Source organism: Pholis gunnellus, assembly GCF_910591455.1.
Source record: "Pholis gunnellus genome assembly, chromosome: 13".
In the NCBI taxonomy this organism is placed as follows: Eukaryota; Metazoa; Chordata; class Actinopteri; order Perciformes; family Pholidae; genus Pholis; species Pholis gunnellus.
The window spans coordinates 12,974,095-12,996,863 of NC_136540.1; the positions used below are offsets into that span (position 1 = coordinate 12,974,095).

Here is a 22,769-nt window from a genome sequence, read left to right on the forward strand (position 1 = left end):
GACCTAACGGAGGTCATTGCATCATGCATGCAAGTGTGTTTGTGGCAGAGGAGGCTGTTCCACAGAGGTAGAGGAGGTAGAGGTGGTCCTCTATTTTTGATGGGCAAGAGGATCAAAATATTACTAAATTGTACGCCTGGCATCCTGCTCGCCAATTTGTGGACTTTAGACGATGGGCTGCCGCTGGATGACCTTCGTGCTTCAACGAAATATTAGAAACTCTAATGTTTGAAAACGTGGCTAAAATGGAATGGAATAACAGATTCAACCACAACTCTTTTTCTTTATACCAATCTGTAAGAAGAGAAGACTCCTGCTACTTCTTTATGGTGAATAACGTTAATGTTAATGTGCAAATTGAAGGAACTGACAGGATTGCATTTCGATACCTTCCACGATTTCATGTGACACGTAAATTAATCATCTATTCCAGTTTTTTGGTGAGTGAAATTTTAACACTAGCATTGTTTTATTTATATATTAGCCGGAGCTGCCCACTTTGAGCTCCATTCTATAGGTCCAAGACTATAGGTCCATGTTTTATACAGTCTATGGTCTAAACTGTGTCTGTGCAACTTAGTGTTCCGGCAAGTTTTTGCAAAATTGGGTCGTACTGCATATTCCTTCATTGTGATAGTTGTGATGGAAGGAGGCCCAGATTCAATTAATTGGTATGAAGTGATTATAATAAATTAAAAAGATAGTGACATATAAATGTGCCATATTAGCTCATTCAGCCACATTGCATAAAGTATGAATATTGTGCATGTAATGTGAAGAGGCCCAGACAATGTTAACTATTTTTGAGGAAATAAATAAGAAACAAATGACAGAAATCTGATAAGCTTTTTGTCATTTTGCATCTACTCTTAATTAAGAGGATCCCCAACTTCAGTTTGTCATCTTCCTGTCCACTGTCAAGTCATTCAATGTGCCAGGCTTCAATATGGTGTTACAAGGGATTAACTGAGTGTCAAACGGCTGGGTCGAGACTAACTGAGTAGGTAAGACTATGATCTGACGGTGTGGTGGAGTTAAAGCCCAGTAATTAAAGCAGAATTGATTGAGGCTGATTAACAGCTTGCTACCCAACACCCATACACCTGATCCCATTCCTGTAATCAAGTACACAGACACACAAACAGAGTAAGAGAGAAAAGCTCCTCGGCTAGTATGAAGCAGAGGGCATGACATATAAGGGTCATGGGGTGAAAATATCACTAACTTTATGCTGCACTGCACAGTTCAGCTTAAAGCAGTGCATGTTTACGTGTCAAACTGAAAACTATCTAAACCTCAACCATGTTTTTTCATCCACAGTTTAACTGGAACTACCTAGTAGCCAATCAGAATTGGGTATTTATCCATACAAAGATATATATAAATGTGTATCATTGCCTTCTTTGTATTTGATATGTGTGAGATAAATGTGTTTCTGAGTTACTTAGTGTGTGTGTGTGTGTATGTATGTGTGTTTCTTACAAGCTGAACAGATTTACTCACACGGTTTCTGCTGTTGTGTCTTGTCATCAAAGCTTTAGAATTGGTGTGGGTCATTGTAGTTTTGCTCATGTGTTGAACTATCACACGGCAAACTGACAGTTGTCAATGGAGCACAAGATTAGATTCTGCTTTATCGCAGCTTGTCAACATACAAGAAGTTGATAATGGCCAAAAAAGGAGAGATGGCGGGTGTGGATTAGTTTTCACACAGCAGCTGAACATGACACTGAAAGCTGATAATGGGATAGCGGCGAGCGGGATGTATGGCAGACGGTGCTCTTGGTTCGAGTGATACGTTTGCCATCACTTCACTTTCTTTAGTTTTCAGTCATTTTTACGTGTATGTTATATACCAGTCATTTGCAATTTTACAGTTTTACTTTAGTACTGTATAGTACAATTTGACAAATCTAAAAAAAAAAATCATTTTCATCATTGCTTCTCCTGGTCTTAATAAGTTGGAGCTTCTTTTGTAATTCCCTCTGTTACATTACATTACATTACAGTCATTTAGCTGACGCTTTTATCCAAAGCGACTTACATTTCAGATGCTATCATACCGTAGGCACAGCTACGGGAGCAATTTGTGCATCTGTTGATGCCAGGAAAATGTACAGTTGGTAAAATGAAGCCAAGAGCGAGTGTTGCTGATGTCTATTGGGCTGTTAAAGGGACTTTAACATCAGCATCAATGCTATAGATGAAGCCTGAAACAGTTTCCAGATTTCTTTTGTATTCAGCCTTTTATTGTCAGCTGTGGGAGAGAATTCCAAGAAAAGTGTGTATGTAAGTGTTCCTCATGGATACTTCAATTTCTCCCAATTCTGCATCTCCCACTCATGAAGATTGCATCGAAGAAATGTATGTCCATTCTTTTGTATTTGTGTATGGGGTTTTATTCTGAGCATTGATTCCCTAAGAATATCCTAAGTGTTCCACGTGTCTGTTGCATTGCAGTACTTAGTGTTTTATTGCTTGTTAAGAAGCTGGAGAGCTTGCCAGGAACTGGCAGGAAAGGTAGTCGACTCCTATATTTTGTCACCGTCCCTTTTTTTTGTGGGGCATATTTTGTACTTTTAAATAAAGTGTGCTCTGCACTAAATCTTGCCAGTTTGCCCTCTATTTGATCAATATCAAACTTAAAACAAGAATTAGAAAAAAAAAGACTTCTTTCCGCTGAAAACACTGTTAGTAAAATCAGGTATTGCATTTATTTATTTAGTTTTGCCAATGGCAATGAAATGAAAAACAAATCTATAATCTTGATCTCTCTCACAAGTTAAATAGGTCAGTTAGGGGGAGATGAGGAGAGGAACAACTCCCTTGAAAAACAAATAACATTGTGAGGATTAGTGTTAACCAGGATGCATGTTCATGTTTGTGTAAGATGCACTTTCATAACAGAGTACTATGGATATTAAGGCTTTTTGATACTCAAATCAAGTTATTGTTGACTATTATTATTCTTTGTTGCATGCATGAAACCAAATTTCAAATATTTTAATCAAGGTGTTTAACATGCCAAAGAAATGTAGTAGCAAAAAAATATGAAAATATTATCATCATGCAAATAAAAGGGCTGATTATATAGAATTGAACATGTTTTATATTGTATATGTTGTATGCACCTGTATATCTAAATCAGGTTACAGGGAAATCTGCCAATGAAAATTCTGCCACAACTCCAATTGTGTGGAAATGGATTCAATTTAATTCATGGTATTTAAAGAGCTGACAATTGAAAAAAACTTAGTAAATGTCAAATGTCCCAGGACAGTCCACAGACCTCCATATTAACTTTTTTTCCTAAGGACTATTTCTTTAAGAAGAAATAGTCAAACTTTTAGAATATGTTTTCCATCATACGTTTTGCCAATGTCAGCACTGACTGAGCTCAGTTCTTACAAATTCCAGAGAATTCCAGAGGTTTGAATGAAAGTCATTTTAATTGAATATTTTAAGCCATATGTTTGCTACAGTTAAAATGGGGAAGAATTCTCGTACAATTACTTCCCTACATTACCAACAGTGGACTATAATTATACACTTTTTATTATATTTGGATACAACCCTGGCCAATGTGTACCTTTCAAAGTAGAGACCTCCAGAGCCTGCAATGGAATAGTTTGTGTTGAACACAGATTGAGAGGGGACCTGAATAAGGTACTTTCCTTATACTTTGTGTTTAGTCATGGAATGGAATTGTATTCCTGCAATCTCTTTTTATAGCACAATTGGAAAGGAAAAATGTGGATTATTATTTCCTTGAAAGAATAATTAATTGTGCATATTAAAACTTGTTTTTTTCTGGTCTATGTTTTACAGTTTTAAAATACATTTTATACCTCTGCGTCATAGGTAGCCCTTCATTTTACTGGAAGGCTTGAAACTACTCAGGACATCCACTGAAGTTGATTCATTGTTTTAAGGAGTCTGTAGCCTGAAAGCCTGCCTTGGACTGGAAGCCATTTAAACTATAGAGTGTGAAAAACATGATGTGTTAGACATGTGTTCAAATACCTGCAGCTCCCCTCTTGGCTACATTTGGAATGAATTCACTAATGATTTTAGACATGATTTTAGCATGTTTTAATAAAGCATACAAATAATTGGACCTACTAGATGTCCCCTGTTGGCCCTACGGTCCAATGTTGAATCTGTAACTACACAGAGGTCCATGGCTAGGCAAGGGAACGCACAAACACACATTCTGAAGCCGACACCCTCCTAAAGCACCCCTGTGTCTCTTATAGGTCATTCCAACTGTGAGGAGATATTGCTTCTTCTAGGGTGTCCTTGCTCAAGGAGATACTGTATGCAGGCCATCACATCTGAGCTCACACAACTCTGTACATAGTCAAAGAAAAAAGACAGGGGAGACACGTGTTTGAACTGGATTTGTTTAGATATAGGTTGTTAACCAGTGTTCATTTAGAATCTACACGCAAAATCGATCCACAGATGTCGATATATTGCATTATCTCATTGTTGACAATGTGTATATGTGGTGTGTGCTTCTTGGTACCCTGTTCGAATAGCAATCAGCTTCTTCCTCAGTTCCACAGACCTCCATAATGCATGAGCTGTGGGACTGCTCCAGTGGATTATTGTATTTATATGTGAATTGTGTATGTGGGATAGTCAAAGGGCAGCTGTCTAATACTCTGGCAGGCATTTTGGCAAGTTTGTGGTAAAACAGACATACATCTACGCATCTTTAGCTGGATAATGACTCAAACCCCCCCACAGATGGGACAGATGACATGTGCAGACACAGAATCATGTTTTCTCCTACTTCTTTGGCCAGCTAACCTTCCATTTAGTTTGAATGACAGCTGAGAGTGAAATCCCAATCAACGTTTTCCCTGTCTTCCAGTGGGCTTCAAAAGGCACCCTGATAATTTGCCTTCTGCTCTGCCCTCTCTTCTCTTCCCCATCACCTCGCCACCACCACCAACAACCCTTCCCCCCTTGGAATTGCCACTCCACTCTACTCCTCTCAGAGGACACAAAAGGGCCTGCAGATGCTCCAGTCAACTCTAATGAATAGTATGTAGTCAGTTAAGCTGCACCACTGCCAACTGGCAAAGCTGTGAACCTGTGCTTTGGGAGAGTTTTGAGAAGGGAAGAAAAAGGTTCCTTTAAATGTGATTCACCTTCAGCAGCAAGCTCTCTTGAAAGCAGAGTCCAGGCGTGAGTAAATGAGGAAAGAGTAGTGAAGGAAAATGGAGATGTATAAAGAAAAGAGGGATAAGAGACACAGATATATCTATTTTGATTTATTTATTTTTTTGCTGAAGCTGTCCTTCTGACTGTTGGGTTAACAGATACCAGCATTATATATTCCGGAGCAAACAGACCAAACGAAACCCCTGCAGCAGCCCTGTTCCTGTTGCAGATTTCAACATGCGGTGCACAAGCTGTTCCAGATACTGTGCTGAATCCTAAAGACTCCATACACAGATCCCCAGAGACTGGGGAATATATGTCACTCAGCTCTGTGGGGATGGGCATGTTTATTATTAGGCATCTTTGGAAATGCTGTGCCCTATGCCAGGTTCCTCATACCCTGTCGCTGACAGCATGAGGACTGTGTGAGACAGGAAATTGAAAGCCACTTGCTGTTGGAGGGCTTTTTTGGAGGAACTGAAGTAGGGGGATGATAGAGTTTGGTATGGACATATGACTGAGTGGTGGAGCAATCACATTTCCTCCCCACTGAGGGTATTGTAAAGAGAAGAGCAGAGGAAGAAAGACACAAATAGGATAGGAGGTAGAGGAGGATACAGAGGCACTATTCAAGGTCAGTGCACTATAGAAATAATTTAAAGTGACACATACCTCTTTCAAAAAAAGAAAATATTCAAGAACAAAATCATATGATAATCACATGGCTTGTCAATATTTTTTAAATATCAGTCCATGCAATCATGTGGTGGATTTGGTGCCCTGTTATCGACATGCAAAACATGACAATTTTGGAAATGAACACTCCCGAGCTACATCGTCAACATGCTTCAAGGAGGAGCTATTAAAATCTGAATGTGGCCCGCCAAAAGCCATAAAACACCTCAGAGGCTGATCCAACACCTGTCTTGTTCTCTAGACAGCTCCCTCGCCTGTCTCTGTTTAGTCGCAATGATCTAAGCCATTCACACTCCCCACCAATGTGTTCCCGCTTCCCTTTTTTTACTTCTGCATGCAAATAGATGCAACAGAAGGTCCTCTGAGAATGAGATGGAGAGATGGAGAGGGAATACAGAGAGAGGGGGTGCTATAGAGAAAAGTCGATGGAAGAGGGTTTGTGTAAAGGAATGAAGGGGAAAATGGGAGATGAAATAGAAAATAAATGATCGGAAAGAGAATATGGGAAAAATGTAATGGATGGGGCAGAAGAGGAAAGGGATAAAAGAGAAGGGATAGAAAGTAGCAGAGGGAGGTCATTGCTGGTGCTGAAATCAGAGACTGGAATTGAGGAGCTGTGAGAATAAAAGCAATTTGCATCACTGCTCCATTGAGCTTTCCAGTGCCTTTCATTTATTCCACCTCTAAAAACCCTCCCACACCCCCCATCTCTTCCAGCAAACTCACCACACCATTCCACAGCTCTCAAATGGAAAACTGGCTTCAAGGGTAGTGGGGAGAAAGCGATATATAACCAGTACTCACTATTAAGTCATCCTCATTCTGAACCCTCTCTCGTTTTTCTCTCCCTACAGACTCAAGCCTCCATTCTCCCTCATAGATTTTTTGGTGTTTTAATATCACATTTTAGGTTGATTTGGTGAACTTATCTTGAACAGTTGCTACACATCCTGCAGACACACAATATTAGCATTCACTTGGAGTTGTATTTCTGTCCACCTTGTAAATCTGAGAACAAAAAAAACCAGCACAGTAAGCAGGTCTCAAAACCAAAACAATGAACTGATGCTATAAAGCTCTGTGTAGAGCTAACAGGGAACAGCAGAGTTGGGTGATAATTCTAAGTGGATTCACTATGATCAACCCTTTTCACATAATAGATAGTGATGTGATCCATTGTTATTACGAAAATATTCAATATAGTCCCTATAATCAAGCCATTTGTTGCCTAAACCTAACCAGATCAGAAAATGTTCAAATGTTGCTTCTTAAGACGATGACAACATAGTTTTTTATTACATAGTAATTTGTTATGACTTGCTTTAAAAATAAATACAATAAATCCCATCTCCAGGGACATCGCACATTATAAATAACAAAGCAAAAACAAAGTTGGAACAATTGAACAACACACAAAGTAGGATTTGTAAGAATTCTCAAACATTCCAAATAAGTCTAATATTAGTTCCTAAATCTGTCCTCAGCCCAAGAGAAGCCATGTGTTGCGGGGGTGGAGATGAGATGTGAGGGGTTAGTGGACAGGGCAGCTTGGAGGATGAGTGGGGTTGACGAGGTCAGAGTGGGCAGCTGGAACATCTTTTTTTTGATTTTCATTTCCAATTGTTTGTTGTTCTCCACATGTTTACACTGATCGCAGCTGATCTATTTGGAAAAGTGACAAAATGAAGAAGCTGGATTGTTCGAATTTCTTTAGAAAATAATGACAGACGTAGAGGCCGAGACAGCTATAGATCGTTCATATTCAAGGCCAATTCATGGCAGACGAGTCTCAACAAGCACAAAGCATGTGAGCTGTTAATCATTTGTGCAATGTGAGATGCTTACCTGCTAACAATTGTGGCCTCCATGAGTCTCCCTGGCAGTCAAATCCTGTCCAAGGAAAACTGTAAAATATGAGATTCTGCACAATTTCATTGCCTGAAGAGCTGACTGACCAAGCACATATTGTATAAATAGTATTGTCTGGAATCGTTGCCTCTTTCTGAGAAAATCTGCCCTTACAGTGACTCTGGCAGTAAAACGTGCCCTTTCGGTAATTTGAAGTCTGCAGACATCATCTGGATGGAACTACAGAGCATGTGGGATGGGCCTTGTCACAGACTATGTGTTCAATTAAAAAACATCGAGCCTCAGGGAAGAACATGAGATCATCCGTGCCATATAGATTCGGTGATCATCGGTTGACTCCATAAGTTCCAGTTCCCATCATTCACATTCAGGAGCACTTTAAACGTCAGACATCTCACCACACATCGAACTGTCATTTGCTGTCCATTGCTAAATTACAAGTTGAAATTCACCAGCTCAGACCTGGTATTTGTTTAAGCTGTTTTCTTGACTAGTTATGAATCAGGTCATCACAAACACTATCTGATTCTTACAGCTATTTTTCATTAAAAAGGGCTATACTTCAGACTCTAATTTCAGACTTTGGTTTCCCAACTGGACTGGAATTGCGCTAGAATGCCTAAAGGTGTTTTCACGAAGCAAAGTTTTTCATTTATGATCCACAATATGCATGCTAACTATTTTCCAATCAGTGTAAATATCAGTGACTGCAGGCTTACATTTGGCCAGAGCAGCTTTCATATCAGAAGGGACCCTGGTCATTATGACTAATTGAGGCTTTTCACCCGTTTGAGGCTTGGGGTCAGATGACTCGAGATGTCGAGGTCAGAATTTCAATGTGTGCTGGATAATCATTGGAGGCTGTTTCTTTGGCCTCTCACTCGCTCAGACAGCTACGAGTTACTGCAGAGCGGTGATGACAGTGCCTCTCTCAGTGTACAGCATATGCCGTCAGTGGGCCAGGTGAGGGGAGTCTCATGATCTAACAGCGCCAGCAGTGGAGCGCACCCTCGCGGGCTTTTGATGATGATGTATCTGTAGCTAATGTGTCATGGTCATGTGTGCTGAGCAGTTGCATTAATTGCACATAATGCAGGTCTTTTACATACAAGATAGACCTTTAGACCTCTTTTGAAGGTTTGGCTTCTTTTTTTCTCGTACTGTAAATTTATATCGTCAACGAATGTAAATACATTTTATTTGTGGTTTGAATAGACAATAACAGGAGTAGCAAATATGAACAAAATGGACTGATTGACTTATATGAAATAGCTTGTGTGATCTGTAAGAAATGTATTTAACCAAAAAATCTTTAAAATGAGGAAACGGCACACAGTAGGAGGCGTGCTGTGGAACTGTATTAGTTATTAGTTATAATGGACTCTTGCATTCTGTAATGGCTTAGAGTGGGATAATATAATGATTACTTTGTAATGTCCTTTCCTTGGCAGCTTGGCAGCACAGCATATCCTGCACTCATAAATCCAACATCATTCTTCCTGCATCACTCTCTGTCTCCTTTCCTTTATCTTTCCAATTCTCTCCGTCTCTCTCCAACATAGTTTATGTACTGATGCTCATTATGACTGTTGTTATGACAGCCTCCCTTGCACTTACACACAGCCACTGCAGTTATTCTGCTGATTTACAACCTCCTCCTCCCACAGAAGGAGGAGAGGGGCACACCATAGCTGTCTTCAACAACAGCTTTATGTTCACTGTAAACTAGCCACAGTGGCACCTCCACAGAGTTCGTCCCACAAAGCAAACCACAACTTTCTCAAGTATATAGGCCTGCAATAATAGGCTCTCAGGGATGACGTTGGAAACATTCACTCTTTAATAATCATGCCCTACGTTGCATAGTAGCCTACCTTCTTACTCCATGATGGAGTAAGAACGTCAGCTTTTTTTTATCGAACCTCTCATGGCTACTTAAGAGTACTTCAGATTCAAGACGTGTACAATGTGGTGAGGAGAGCTGTGCATATGCCAGAATGGCTGATGGCTTTTTCAAATGATGCATATTATAAGTGCTGGGGCTGGCAAGAGATGTAATATACAAGATCATGATTCTTGTTATGTAATCCCTGCTGTTAACATATTGCAAAGGACATATTGCAATATTACATATTGCATCCACAGTGCCAGGCGACAATCACAGCTGCATTGTGTGCTTCTATATTATATTGTAATCTCTGAGGCACAATAAACACACATACGCACACACACACACACATATATATATATATATATATATATATATATATATATATATAAATACATGTTCTATCTATAGAAAAGATTTACTGTGTATTGAGACAGACTGCAGAGTTCCAACAAGATGAGCCGCAGCGATTCATTTATTAATCGTTTGATGTCAACTATGAAATTACTGGTTTTGAGTAACTTTTCAAAAGGAAAAAGTAAATGTAAATTCTTTGATTCCAGCTTCTTAAATGTGAATATTTTCCGGTTTCTTTGCTCTTCTATGATAGTAAACTGAACATCTTTTGAGTTTTGGACCAAAACTATACATTTGAGGATGTCATCTTGAGCTTTGGGAGATACTGATCTCAACATTCATTTTCTGACATTTTAAAGACCAAACAAGTGAGATCAATATAATTGAAATGTATCAACAAAAAATACTCAAACTAAAAACTTAAATAAATTCACTAATAATACGAACAAAACGGGATGAGACACGGTGTGTACATGTGTGTGCGGGCCCACAAGAAGGAAAAATAGAGAAGCCTCTCTGATGTTTCATACATCACAGTAAACCCGCCTGCTTGATGTTGTGTATTGATGAGTGCAGCGATGGTAGTTAAGGAGGACGACATGGCAACAAGCATCTCTTCTACCACATGAACTGCGGTGCACAGCATGCCAGAAAGAGTGTGAGCTGTTACATAACCACCGACCAGGGATGGAAGTGTTGCGATGGCAGCACGTGCAGTTGGTGGAAGTGTAAAGCAACCAAGATATTAGACCTCTACAGTTATATAGTCTATAAGGAAGACAAATACAAGATTAGTCTGCTATGAAATTCCCATTAATCCCATTCAGTTTTTCAGCCTGGATTAACTGAATTAGATCTATTCCCATTACAAGTCCATTTACACTGTTGAACGCCAGAAATGCCACTAGACTATTTATGTCTTTTGAAAAAACTAAATTTTCAAACTCGTGGTTGTCAGCACCCCAAGCCAAATAAGGTACGAACAACAACATAACAAAAGCTATTTGTCAGACAAGGGCTTCACTGAGAAAACCTGCCCCCGTTTCCCTGACTCCATCCAGTCAATATCCAAGCCTCCAGTTCCCAAGGTGCTGTCGGATGTCAGATCTGTAGCCGACGGGCATATTCAAAAATGCATGTTCAGCCTCTTTGCCAGGAAGTGGATGTGCTAGTCATGACAAAAAGTTCCCTGAGACAGCAAGTTTATTTCACTTAGTTTTTCATGGATGATTGGTAGGCTTCGTACTTCAGTGAAATACATAAGCATCTGACTGCTGGCTTGGCTGTTTCAGCGTGTCCTAGATTTAGCGTCATGGAATTTAACTGCAAGTTATCAAACTTCCTCTATTTGTTTATGAATTATTAACCTCTTGTATGTGTTTCAGGTTTTGAGTGTTTCATCATAACTAGAGGAAATGTATCCTTGTATAGTCCCAACAGCCTGCATTTTAGAACAATCATCTCTATGAATGCTTTGAATATGAACTTTTGAGCTGATTTTTTTTTTTTTCATATTTCGACACCTGCATCATTTTCATGAATAATTGCTATTTAGCCATCTTCCTTTTCTCTACTTTTTGCTGGCGCCGTGGTACATTTGTTACCGAATCACTGCCAACAACTGCTGATCAGCAAACTGCACAAACCCATAACAGGAATGTGTATTGTATTACCCGCATGAACATGTATGTTTGCAACCTTGTGCAAATAGGTACAAATACTACAGAAAAACACGCAAAACATCGCTCTATAGCACAACTAGTGGTAAATGTGACCTATAAGTGTCTCAATTAAATAAATCCACACAAGCTTGCCTCAGTAACATTGTGGCACAGATAGTCTTCTTCTTTCTTCTTCATCTTCTCCATGCATGAGGAAGGCAAACATGCATATAATGCCCAACACACTTTGATGTCTGACTTTGCTATGTAAAGCAGACAAGTGCTGCCTGTGCTTGACTTGTGATGTGATGCGAGACGATGGTCTACCATTCTGATTGTGGGAGGAAAAGCAGAAGAAACTGGGTGAATATGTTATGCAAGTACAACATAGTGAGCTCATTTAGCTATACTTAATCCCAGAAAGACAGCATCTGTCAAAGCAAATAGAGCATACAGGAGATATTTTGTAAAACAGATTTTTTGAGGTTGCTTGGGGGTTGCTTTCATTTGTCTGGAACACGTGGTCTATTACACATTCTCACACCAATGCATCAAATAACGTGGTTAAAGCGTGGTTGACGTTAACTTCGCTAATGACGTGACTAGCGAGTGACAAACAAGTCATGTGACCAACAACGGATGTGACAACATTTCAACGGAACTCTTATTTTTATACAGCTGACTCCTGGACGAAGTGTGTTTGTTTGACCCTTCCACCACCATCCCTCACGACGACACTGTTTGGACTATCCTCATGTTACACTGAGCGTCGTATAAAAACGCTAAACGTGCGGCGATGTCAGTCTCCGGGGAGCACTGACCAAGCTGCGTTATTTGACGCAATTTGAGTAAGAACGGTTTGCAATGTGTGTCACATCCACAAAGACAAACCAATATAACGAGCAAGCCACAAACATATTTTTATCATATATTAACAGACCCAAACTCTCTCTCTCGCTCACACACGCGCAAACCCAAACCATCTGCCTCTCTGTGTCTCTTCCCCTCTCTGACACGAACATGCTCTTTCACACTGTCTGTCTTAACTTCATGTTTCTATGAAAAGAAGGAATTCCCCATTGCCTTTTACTGAGAGTTTTTTTTTTGGCCTGTACTCCTACTGTTCCATTTGCTTTTAAGTGAACTTCATCCAATATTGAAGCCTAGTCTGGTCTAATCTGAGTGTTTGTAGTACAGAGCAGCTGTGTAAAATGGTCACTTCTTGGAATAACCGTGTCTTCTCTCTCTTTTCTCTCCATTTCTCTCCCGGCCGCTTCCCAATTCATCTGTCTCCTTCCCGTCTGATTTGCTGGCTTCCCCCCCCCCCCCTGTCCTCCTCCTCTCTGTGCACTTTCAGGACTACACACTGACGATGTACTTTCAGCAGGCCTGGCGAGACAAACGGCTGTCCTACTCTGAGATCCCCCTCAACCTGACCTTAGATAACCGGGTGGCTGACCAGCTCTGGGTCCCCGACACCTACTTCCTCAATGACAAGAAATCGTTTGTCCACGGTGTCACAGTGAAAAATAGAATGATCCGACTGCACCCGGATGGTACCGTACTGTACGGTCTAAGGTGAGATATAATCTCTGAGAGTACACTTTTTGACAACACAACAAGAACAAAGTGTTAGATGTTTACATTTGCAAATAAAGACAAACATACGTAATATCTCCCAAATGGATGAACATAGCACCAGATACAATAATAGAATGATAAACGATACACTAAAAATGTTAGTAATAGTTAGCAGTAATTTCTACTTCATGTTGTCAGACACTTTCCATTTTAATATTTTGTCAATGTACTTTCATTTTTTTTTTTTAAATCAAAAAACGAAAAAACTAAAAAAGATTCTATCACCTTTAACACAATAATGTGTCAATGATTGCTGCATCAGTCTCAGTCAGGAATTAGCTCATCAGAGCCAGATGAAGAAAACTACTGGTGTGAGGTGCAATATGGCCCCTGAGCAAAATTAAAATGTTGATGTAGTGACCTACTTGAATCCTCATTATCTGGACATGTGCACATCACCAACTAAAGGCTTCTGTAACACTAAATTGAGCCCTTTTACAAGGTATCTGCATAATTTGCACCACCACCAAAAGTATATATAAAGCATATATAAAGTTTTACTTTCTGTCTTGTTTTTGCTAAAATATATATTTCAATATACATATATATATTTTTTTTTTGCTCTCTAATTTATATGTCATGTGTTATCCTCAGAAAAAGGTCATTAGAATCTGACAGAGAGAAAGTGAGGCTATGTTGTCTTCATGATTATGTATGATCATATATCTATGCATTAACCAGTTGGAATGCTTGAGTTCTCCAGATCGCCAGAGAGAGAACTTATATTATAGAATCAGTCAAACGTGTACATTTTAAACTTTGATTTGCATAAAGAAGTAACTTCATCGTTGTATCATAGGCAGACGGTCAAACGGACTAAAAGCCATACAGCAGCCTGCTATATAAGGGCCGTAGACTTTGAACATCAACTCCCATTAGCGCTCTTAAAAACAAATGTCTTGTGTTGAAGGATGGCCTGCTGAAATAATGACCAAACCAACAGTGCACTACGACTACATATTGTCCGTTTGCAAGAGAAATAAAAACACATTAGACAGCTTAAAAACCTTACTGCAAATGTTCTATTCGTCAGAAGTTGATATGATCCTTGCTCCTCATTATTACTGATAATGACACACTGTCTGGCCTTGGCTTGTGAGCGTTACAGCTTCCAGCACAAGTTTTTTGTCTTTTCTCTCTCCGTTCCCCTGTCATTGCTCAATCACATGCACCGACATGCCCCTCCAGAGGCTCAGAGGAAAAGGAACATTTAGAATATTCCCTTATAGACCTCTATTCCTCCTTTTCATCATGACAAGCTATTAACATTAAATTGACCACTGACATTGTTTTTGACCGCAAAATTGGATCTCTAATTAGAGATTAGTTTGAATTAAATCGTGTCAGATGATTGAAACATCCATTTATCTTAGTCATGTCTCCTACCAGAGAACAATTGAAGAGCATATGTTTGTCATTTTTTACAATCATCTTAAACTTATTGGGATGAATGAGTTTCTGAGATTTCTGTGTTTGTTGAATACTACTTTTACAAAACATAAGGTTCGATCTTTTCACTGTAAACATTCCTCTCGGAGGCCACTTAAGAAACTATTCTGAATATTTCACCATGCTGAGACTTTTGCATGTTTGACATGTTACTGACACATCCCATCTATTTTCCAGTTGCCAAAAACGAAACCTCAATAGTACAATATAAATTGATTGACTTATTCCACTGAGTTTCAACCTCTCAAAGTTAACATGATTACAGTGCACTTCTCATACCTCACTGATGTCTCATCAGTTCATTTTGCAAATAGGCCTCTGATGCCCAAACTATAAAAAGTTATTGAAAACCATAACATCTTAATGGCCATCATGGCAGCACATTGGCACTGCTGCGGGAGAGTGAAATTAAATATATATATAGAGAGACAACAAAACACAGAAGGAGAGAATTAGAAAGAAACCTTGTCAGACTCTTTGTCGTCGTTGTCGATGTTATCCGTCTTCATTACTCACCCAATGCCCATTTACTGTGTTCAGCAGCTTGTGATTTGCTCAGTGCCTAAACGCATGTCGTCTACATAAGGTTTCATTATGTTACTTTTACTACTTCCATGCCAACCAAAGTAACATCTCTGACAATGATGGATGGAAATGATGCGTTGAAGCCCAACTGTTTCTGATTCTGAACACTTGAATAGCAAATAAATAGTAAATAGTTGCTGGATATGGTTAGTGTTGTAGTTACAGCAAGAGCAGAGGGGAAGGGGAGAACAAAAGGCCGTCATTTCATCTTTGGAGATGAAGAAAAAGCCTTAGATAAAGAGATAAGTGCAAGGGAAAGAAAATAAGTACAGAACTAATTTCTATGGCCAGCTACTTCCCCTCTGAACATTACAGTTTCTTGCACTGCAATCCTGATCTCTACACAACAATCAGTCAAATTTGACTTTACATGGAACAAGTGCTATGGCCTTGAGTTAAAGAAAGAAACTTGAGGACCTATCTTCCAAACAAAGGGACGGTAATGAGGTCCTTAAGTGTTTTATTGCAGGGGGTATGGGACCTTCACTTGAGCGCAGTGTTCAATTATGCCAGCGCATTCATGAGTAAAAGGTGAATTAGAATCAGATTTTTTTGAATTTTTTTTTACACTTCAGATTAAATCAGAAATCCCCTGGTTACAATCGGTTAACTGACAACCATTCTTCCTGGATCATACCTGGGTTCAAGGTATTTAGCAGACACTTGAATGTATGAAAAGAAAAAGCATTACACATCAGATTCATACACACAGGAAAAACAGCATCAAGCTAACTGCCTGACGGGTGTTTAAGTTATTTTGATGCAGTGTGGGAATAAAGGCATTTTCTAAATAAAATCAGTAACATCCTGGACACACTGTACCCTAAATACTGTCAGTCCCGTAGGAAGTTAACGGCATTTAATACTAGGGCAACGTCTGCTGTTCATTTCATAAGAATGGTGCTTGATCACAGCTTTGCAGTGCTTCCCTCTGAGTTCAGTGCCGATGTGCTCATTGCCTGGAACATCAAAAGTAGACAAAAGCACACAGAAGAAAGCTAGAGAGGTACCAGCAGATTGTGAGGGTCAGATGATGCTGAAATAGAACTGAAATAGTGCAAATCATCCCTGTGTCAGGGCATTCTACTTCAATCGGATAACCTACAGTATCAAACCAACTATTGAAACCAATATGCAAATAGAAAATCCATAATCACTTGGAATATTTTCACATTTCCCATGCACTGCAGACGTTATGACAAGTCAGTGCACATATTAATTTGGATGAAGTGGGATTAGATTGAAATAGGGAGAAGAAATCCATCACCCTTGACACTCAATATCATGTAAGTAGGATGACCAGATTTTAACAAATCCTAAATTGGGTCATGGGATCTTGCACATGTCAGTGAGTGCACACAAATCCACACAGCACATGCAGATACAGCATATTACTGTCCACTGAAAGCCTAATACAAATTATGTAGTTATATATTTGTTATGCCAATAAATAAGATTAGACTTTATGAAACTTTAGTGGTCTATGAGATGAAAATTGGGTTATCGCAGAAGGCAGTGTTATAACCATACACCATACAAATTAAAATATGAATGATTAATGCAAATTATAATGTATGTACTCTGACTTAATAAATATACAAATGTGAATAACAATATCTGAAATGATTAAAAGATGTATTCAGTATCATAAATACGGGACAAAGTTGGAGTTTTGTTGATGTATTGCATGTATTTTTTGTGCAAATGCACCTAATTGCTTCCATTTTGAGGATTATAAGAGATGATCAACGCCACACTCATGTATGTCTATTCAAAATAGATCTAGAGTCAGTATAAGCTTAGCTTCACATAAAAAAGCATGGTAAAGAGCTAGAATGGCACTCTCCAATGTTCAAAAATACAAAAAGTCTCTCAAATAAACCCATTGTCTCCTGTTTAATTAGTCTGTACACAAAAATAATTAGTAACAAACGGGAAAAAAAGGAATATAAAAACAACATGTCATGGTTTTACAAAGAGTTACGTACTGGAACTATTTCTAGGCGATCAACAGTCAGACATTTTCACTTCCCAGTCACAGTCGTCACCGTGAGGTTGCCAGGTAACCAGCAGAGAAGCTGCACAGAAGTGGTGGGCGGATGGACAATATGTTATTCATCAAGAAATAGTTACAGCTTGTAACTCTCCTAAAACATGTCCAAAGTGACGTATTTGAATGCAAGTCCATAGATGCCGATAATAGCGAAAGCCACACAGACAGAATGCACTAACAGCTGATAGATATTCACAGAGACACACACATACACATTGTCCTCCCTTGAGGGGTCTAAATATTGTTTCGCCTAATTGTGGGGTCCGCACACACACACACACACACACACACACACACACACACACACACACACTGTATTTACCATTGAACTAAAAGGATTGTTTTTACATATCTGTTGGCTATTGTTCTTTTCCCACGCAACTTGTAACACCCCCACATTGATCTAAATCCATCATTTCAAGTGTTTTTGTAACCTGAAAAAACAGCAACGAATAGAAATTGACTTTAGGAAGTATAATAACAGTATAAAAGCCAAAATCATGTCGAGCAATAAAAGTGCCTCTCAGAAGGGTAGGCCTGGGATGGGACATGTAAAAGAGCGTCTTACCTTTGTTCTTTATCAGGGTTAAACAATGAGCCTTTCTGACAATAAGTTGAGAAATTGGTATACACACAAGTACTAGTTAATTTAAATAATAATATGAATGATATTAGGTTGAATTAACATTTACAGGAAATGCCAAACAGAATAGTATGCCTTCCAACAATAGCAGAGACTTTTGTTTAGTATGAATGTTACAGCATCCAACTGATTCAGTTCTGTGGGCATCCTACTCCCTCTGTTTTCTTGGTAAGCTGTAGGTGGGAAGCAGCTGGTCATTGGGGGATGAGTGCTCTCTGAATGCTGTCATTATCTTAAATATAAAATAATGCCGCTCTGGCACAAGACACAATTTGTGTCTCTGAATGAATATCATAAAGATCTGTAGGCAATAGAAGAGAGGTATTCAGATCCTTTGTGAAAGTAAGCATCACTCCACCACAATGTAAACAATATTACATTAAAAGTACAAGTGTTGGATTCTAATAGGGAATGTGTGCTGGGATTAGGCTGAGAGTCATGAGATAGGCTTGTTATAAAGTTAACCTATGATTTGTATGTAATATTGGAATCTGCAAGTAACTAAAGATCTAGAAAATATTGCTGTCAAATAACGTTATAGGAGTACAAAGTAGAATCAGAGGTATAAAGTAGCATAAAATGTTACTCAAGTAAATTGCCAGTATGTTAAACAATGTACTGGTATTCAAACACAGACATCTATGGGCAGGGAACACTAGAGATTGGGACAAGGATCAATGCTTATAAACATTTTTTAATAAGTGGATTTCGTCTTATGTATTACAATATTGAGTTACTATCCACTAAGCATGTCTGTTCCGAGTATGTGATAAACTGTCAACACATTTACTTGGTCTGAATCCCAATGATTGCTGGAAACCCTTTAGGCTACTTGTCCCTGATTTGACCTCACAAGTTTGAACCATCGAGGATCAGAGTCTTCGAGCAAAATCCGGTAAATATGGAGGGTCACTGCAGGTGACGCAACATATGGGGCTCAGCCGGTGCAGTTGGCACTGTCCTCAGGCAGCAGCCAAGCAACCAAGCACTAAGACAGAGTGAGAGATGTGGCTGTGCATCATTTAAAGGATGGGAAAAGCGAGAAAGTATGTGAGGGTAAATGGAGAGCAAAGACAGCTGCAAACACAATCAGGCACTTACACACACATCAACACATCCACAGAGTGACAGCAACATAGCAAACATGCTCATGGGCACAAATGCACACACATAACCCCACACAGACATACATAACCTTAACCTTTCCCACACTGTCTTTTTGAAGACCCTGCCAGAGGCTCTTGCTCTCAGTTCTACACCGCTGACTCCATCTTGACACAGAGATCAGTAAGTTGCCAGAAAGTAACCAGCAATTTACTCCTTGGTTACACACTTGGAAGCCACAGTGCCCCATCACCAGCAGCAAATCCATCAGAGAGAAATAAATGCTGACAAAGACAGGGGACAAGAAAGAAAGAAAAGAAGAATCCATCTAAACCTCTTAGGCTCACACAACCTCCCTGTCTCACTCTGGGGGGTGGAAACCCTTGGGGGGGGGGGGGGGGGGGGGGGTGTAATATTAAACGGCATGTTAATGCTAGAACTCTTCCCTTTGAACTTCTTTAATGCTATTAAAAGGCACAGCAGTGAGAGTTCCCTCACTTACTCACCTGACATCCTCTATCCTCAAATGTTCTACCATCTCCTCTCTTTGCATCAATAAACTCCTGTGGTATCTTTCGCCGTGCTGCCCTCCCTTCATGTCGATATTTACGGAGCCACAATTCATCTTACAGTAGAGCGTATAACTTCAGGAACTTCTGGTCCCTTGTCCTTTTGAACAAACAGCTAGTGGACATTTATTATTTGACTAAAAGAGATTGCTTCCTAAGCCTTTCAATTACCAATATAATATGTTTTTCTTCTTTAGAGGCCTTAATGGCCACCCACTGTAAACTGTATTTATTCAAGACCTTCTAATGTAACACCAGCAAAAGCAATGATGTGGAACACTTAAAACAGCATTTGTCCAACCATCTTGTAAATGCAATAGGGGAGAAACAGACAAACACACTAAAGAAGAAAGAAACTATAGAGAGAATGATTAAGCGATTCAGTGAAGTCAGGGGTTTTACTGCTATTTACACAATTTACTGTGTGGATGAATCAGAATGTATTCTCCAAATGATTTTCTTGCAATCGTACAATTCCTAGATGCTCATTGTGTTATCTTTAACCTGGTTCTGAATGAATCTGTCCTTCATGCACATCACAATACACAGTTCAAACTACTCATGTTACAGTAAATGTGTAGCTTTTAATTCATTACTCACCCTCGTGTCAAAACAGAGATGGAAAGAACTCGTCATGACTTGGGTTATGAGGTGCAATATCCAATAGCTTTTTGGGTCTCTTTTGCTCTTCATGGGAACCCTGACTACTGGCCATGTCTTTATTTGTAAAGGAAGCTGATGAGGACCATCCTAGATGTAGTAGATCATGAACAATATTTCTTTGGTGAATTTCAATACTAATAATAACATTTCAAGAAGTTTTAAATAAAAGCTTCCCTTTGATTTTTGCCTTCTTTTAGTTTGATCTCTAAATGACTGAGTATATAATAGCATACAATATATATATATATACAATAGCTGTTTTGAAATGGGTAGGTGTGATCCAACCTGTTTGCCATATGTTTCCTGCGGTGAGCTTGGCTGCTTTGACACAGACGCACATGATTTACGGACGGAACGTGCTGCCTCTATAGAACACTGACCACCACAGCATTGTGAAAGTATTGCTGCCTCATCATTTCAAAAGTTTGCTTCCAAATATTATCCAGAGTGCAATTGTGTGATCCTTAGATGGCATGGATTTTTAGAAAAAAAAAATAGATTATGTGATGCAAAAAGATTGGCATTGCAGTGGCTGTCGGTCTGAACAATGGAATGGTGATAAAGAGAGAGCAAAGAGAGTAGAGGGCAAAAGAGAGAGAGAGAGAGAGAGAGAGAGAGAGGCACAGAGACACACAAAGGTGATTATCTCTGCTGTGTAACACAGAGGATTGGACTCAAGATGAGCCTCTCCTCTGGCACAAATGTATCTATGTTGTCAGGTGTGCCTAGACGATTACCCACCATGCTGTGCTGCTCTGTGGGAACTTCCTCAGTGGGAGTCAAGTTCTAACACAAGACCAGAGCCAGGCAAAGAATGGCAGCCTATTACTCACAGCATAGTCCGTATGGTCCCTTCACAAAGTCTGATGGACAACATATCCTTATCTATTGACTCGTGGTTGGCTGCTGCTGTTATTCCTTATTATCCATCCCCGTCTATTCATTTTGATAGAGATTGGAAAGCTGAATGCTATTATGCTGACATATATATACACAACATATGATGAGGGCAGTAAAGCAGAAGGCTATCTCTTGGCCACTGCTGATTGTAGCAATTTAAAATCACTTACCATGCTAAAATGTTTTTTTTTTTTAATGTTAGATTAGATTTATGAGCAATGATCCAATAAATATTTCAGATTTAAACTGCTTTGCTTCATCTGCAGTTCATTTATTACGGTCCATGTTTGTAGTTTAAATGCATCATGAGTTACAATAGGATTTAAAGCAGAAATATAAATATTGTAGTATTGACTTTGGTTCACTAAATATGTATGGTTATATGTTTGAAGCAGCTCAGTGTCAAATAATTCAAACAATGTTGAATTTATTTCTATCAATGTGTCTGCCATTTTGGTTTAGCTGCTGCTCGAGTAGACAGAAACTCAAAGTTTGAGGTCAACGTCTGAGATCTTGATACAATTAGAAATAACTTCTATAGAGAAAGAAAGAAATAAATCATTATTGACAGTTCTGAAATAGAGTTTAACAAAGTCAAGTTGATGACTTGTTTTATGTCAAAATTGGATTCTGCAAGCACCTATATACTCCTCCTTTTGAGGAGAAAAACACAAAAGAACCTCCAACAATATCTTTTATCCTTGTTTATTCATTACATTTTCACACTCAACAAAATGTTCATAAGGCATTAAGCACCGTTCTTCTTCTTCATGTCATATAGTAGAAGCAGTATATAATATGTCATATTAATATGCACTAGTCCGTGGACCAACACTACCGCTGTTATCTCTGGCCTACTGCTGCCACAACTATCCCACAGAGTGTGATCCCTGCTGTGACTCACATCTCAGGTGGGGCCTGACAGAGGACCCACAGGATAATCCAAACAATGCTTAAACTGGGACATAAGGATTAGTTTTGGCTCTGTAATCCCCAAAAGAGTTCCGACCACTGCTGCCACCACCCCCGAACCCTCAAAGGCTCCTGCGTTTACGTTTGGGGGTTTTAAGTTTTTAAGTCTTTAGTTGTTCATGGTTAATTGGATGTAATAGGTATTTTAAGTAATGAAGTTATATGTTTCCCATAAATATCTTCAAACTTTGATTCATGACACCGTTACTGACAAACAACCAGTTTGCTGTCAAGCTAAATCTACCACAATGCCGTGAAATGAACATGTTGTGTTATGTGTTTTCAGGATCACTACCACCGCTGCGTGTATGATGGACCTGAGAAGGTATCCACTGGATGAGCAAAACTGCACACTCGAGATAGAGAGCTGTGAGTAATTTGTCCCTTTATTCACTCATTATTTTCTTGTGTCATTTATTATTTTGTTTCTTCTCCAAGCTATAAATCTCTGGACTGCCCTAAGTGTTTGTACCCTTATACACTGGCATATGCTTAGCTTTTTTCCAGTCAGCTGTCATGTGTGACTGGGCCGCACTGGGTCCAAACA

General features: G+C 39.2%; 1 protein-coding gene across 2 annotated transcripts in view; it reads left to right on the top strand.

Annotated features, from left to right (window-relative positions):
* Positions 1-22,769, top strand: part of gabrb2b (gamma-aminobutyric acid type A receptor subunit beta2b) — a gene marked incomplete at both ends in the record, with an annotated part of 51,691 nt that overhangs the window by 12,119 nt on the left and 16,803 nt on the right. For both annotated transcript variants that reach the window (XM_079170955.1, XM_079170956.1), the window contains 2 exons: positions 13,001-13,221; positions 22,509-22,591. In XM_079170955.1, the coding sequence (XP_079027081.1) occupies positions 13,001-13,221; positions 22,509-22,591 (304 nt within the window). The remainder of the gene's footprint in view (positions 1-13,000; positions 13,222-22,508; positions 22,592-22,769) is intronic.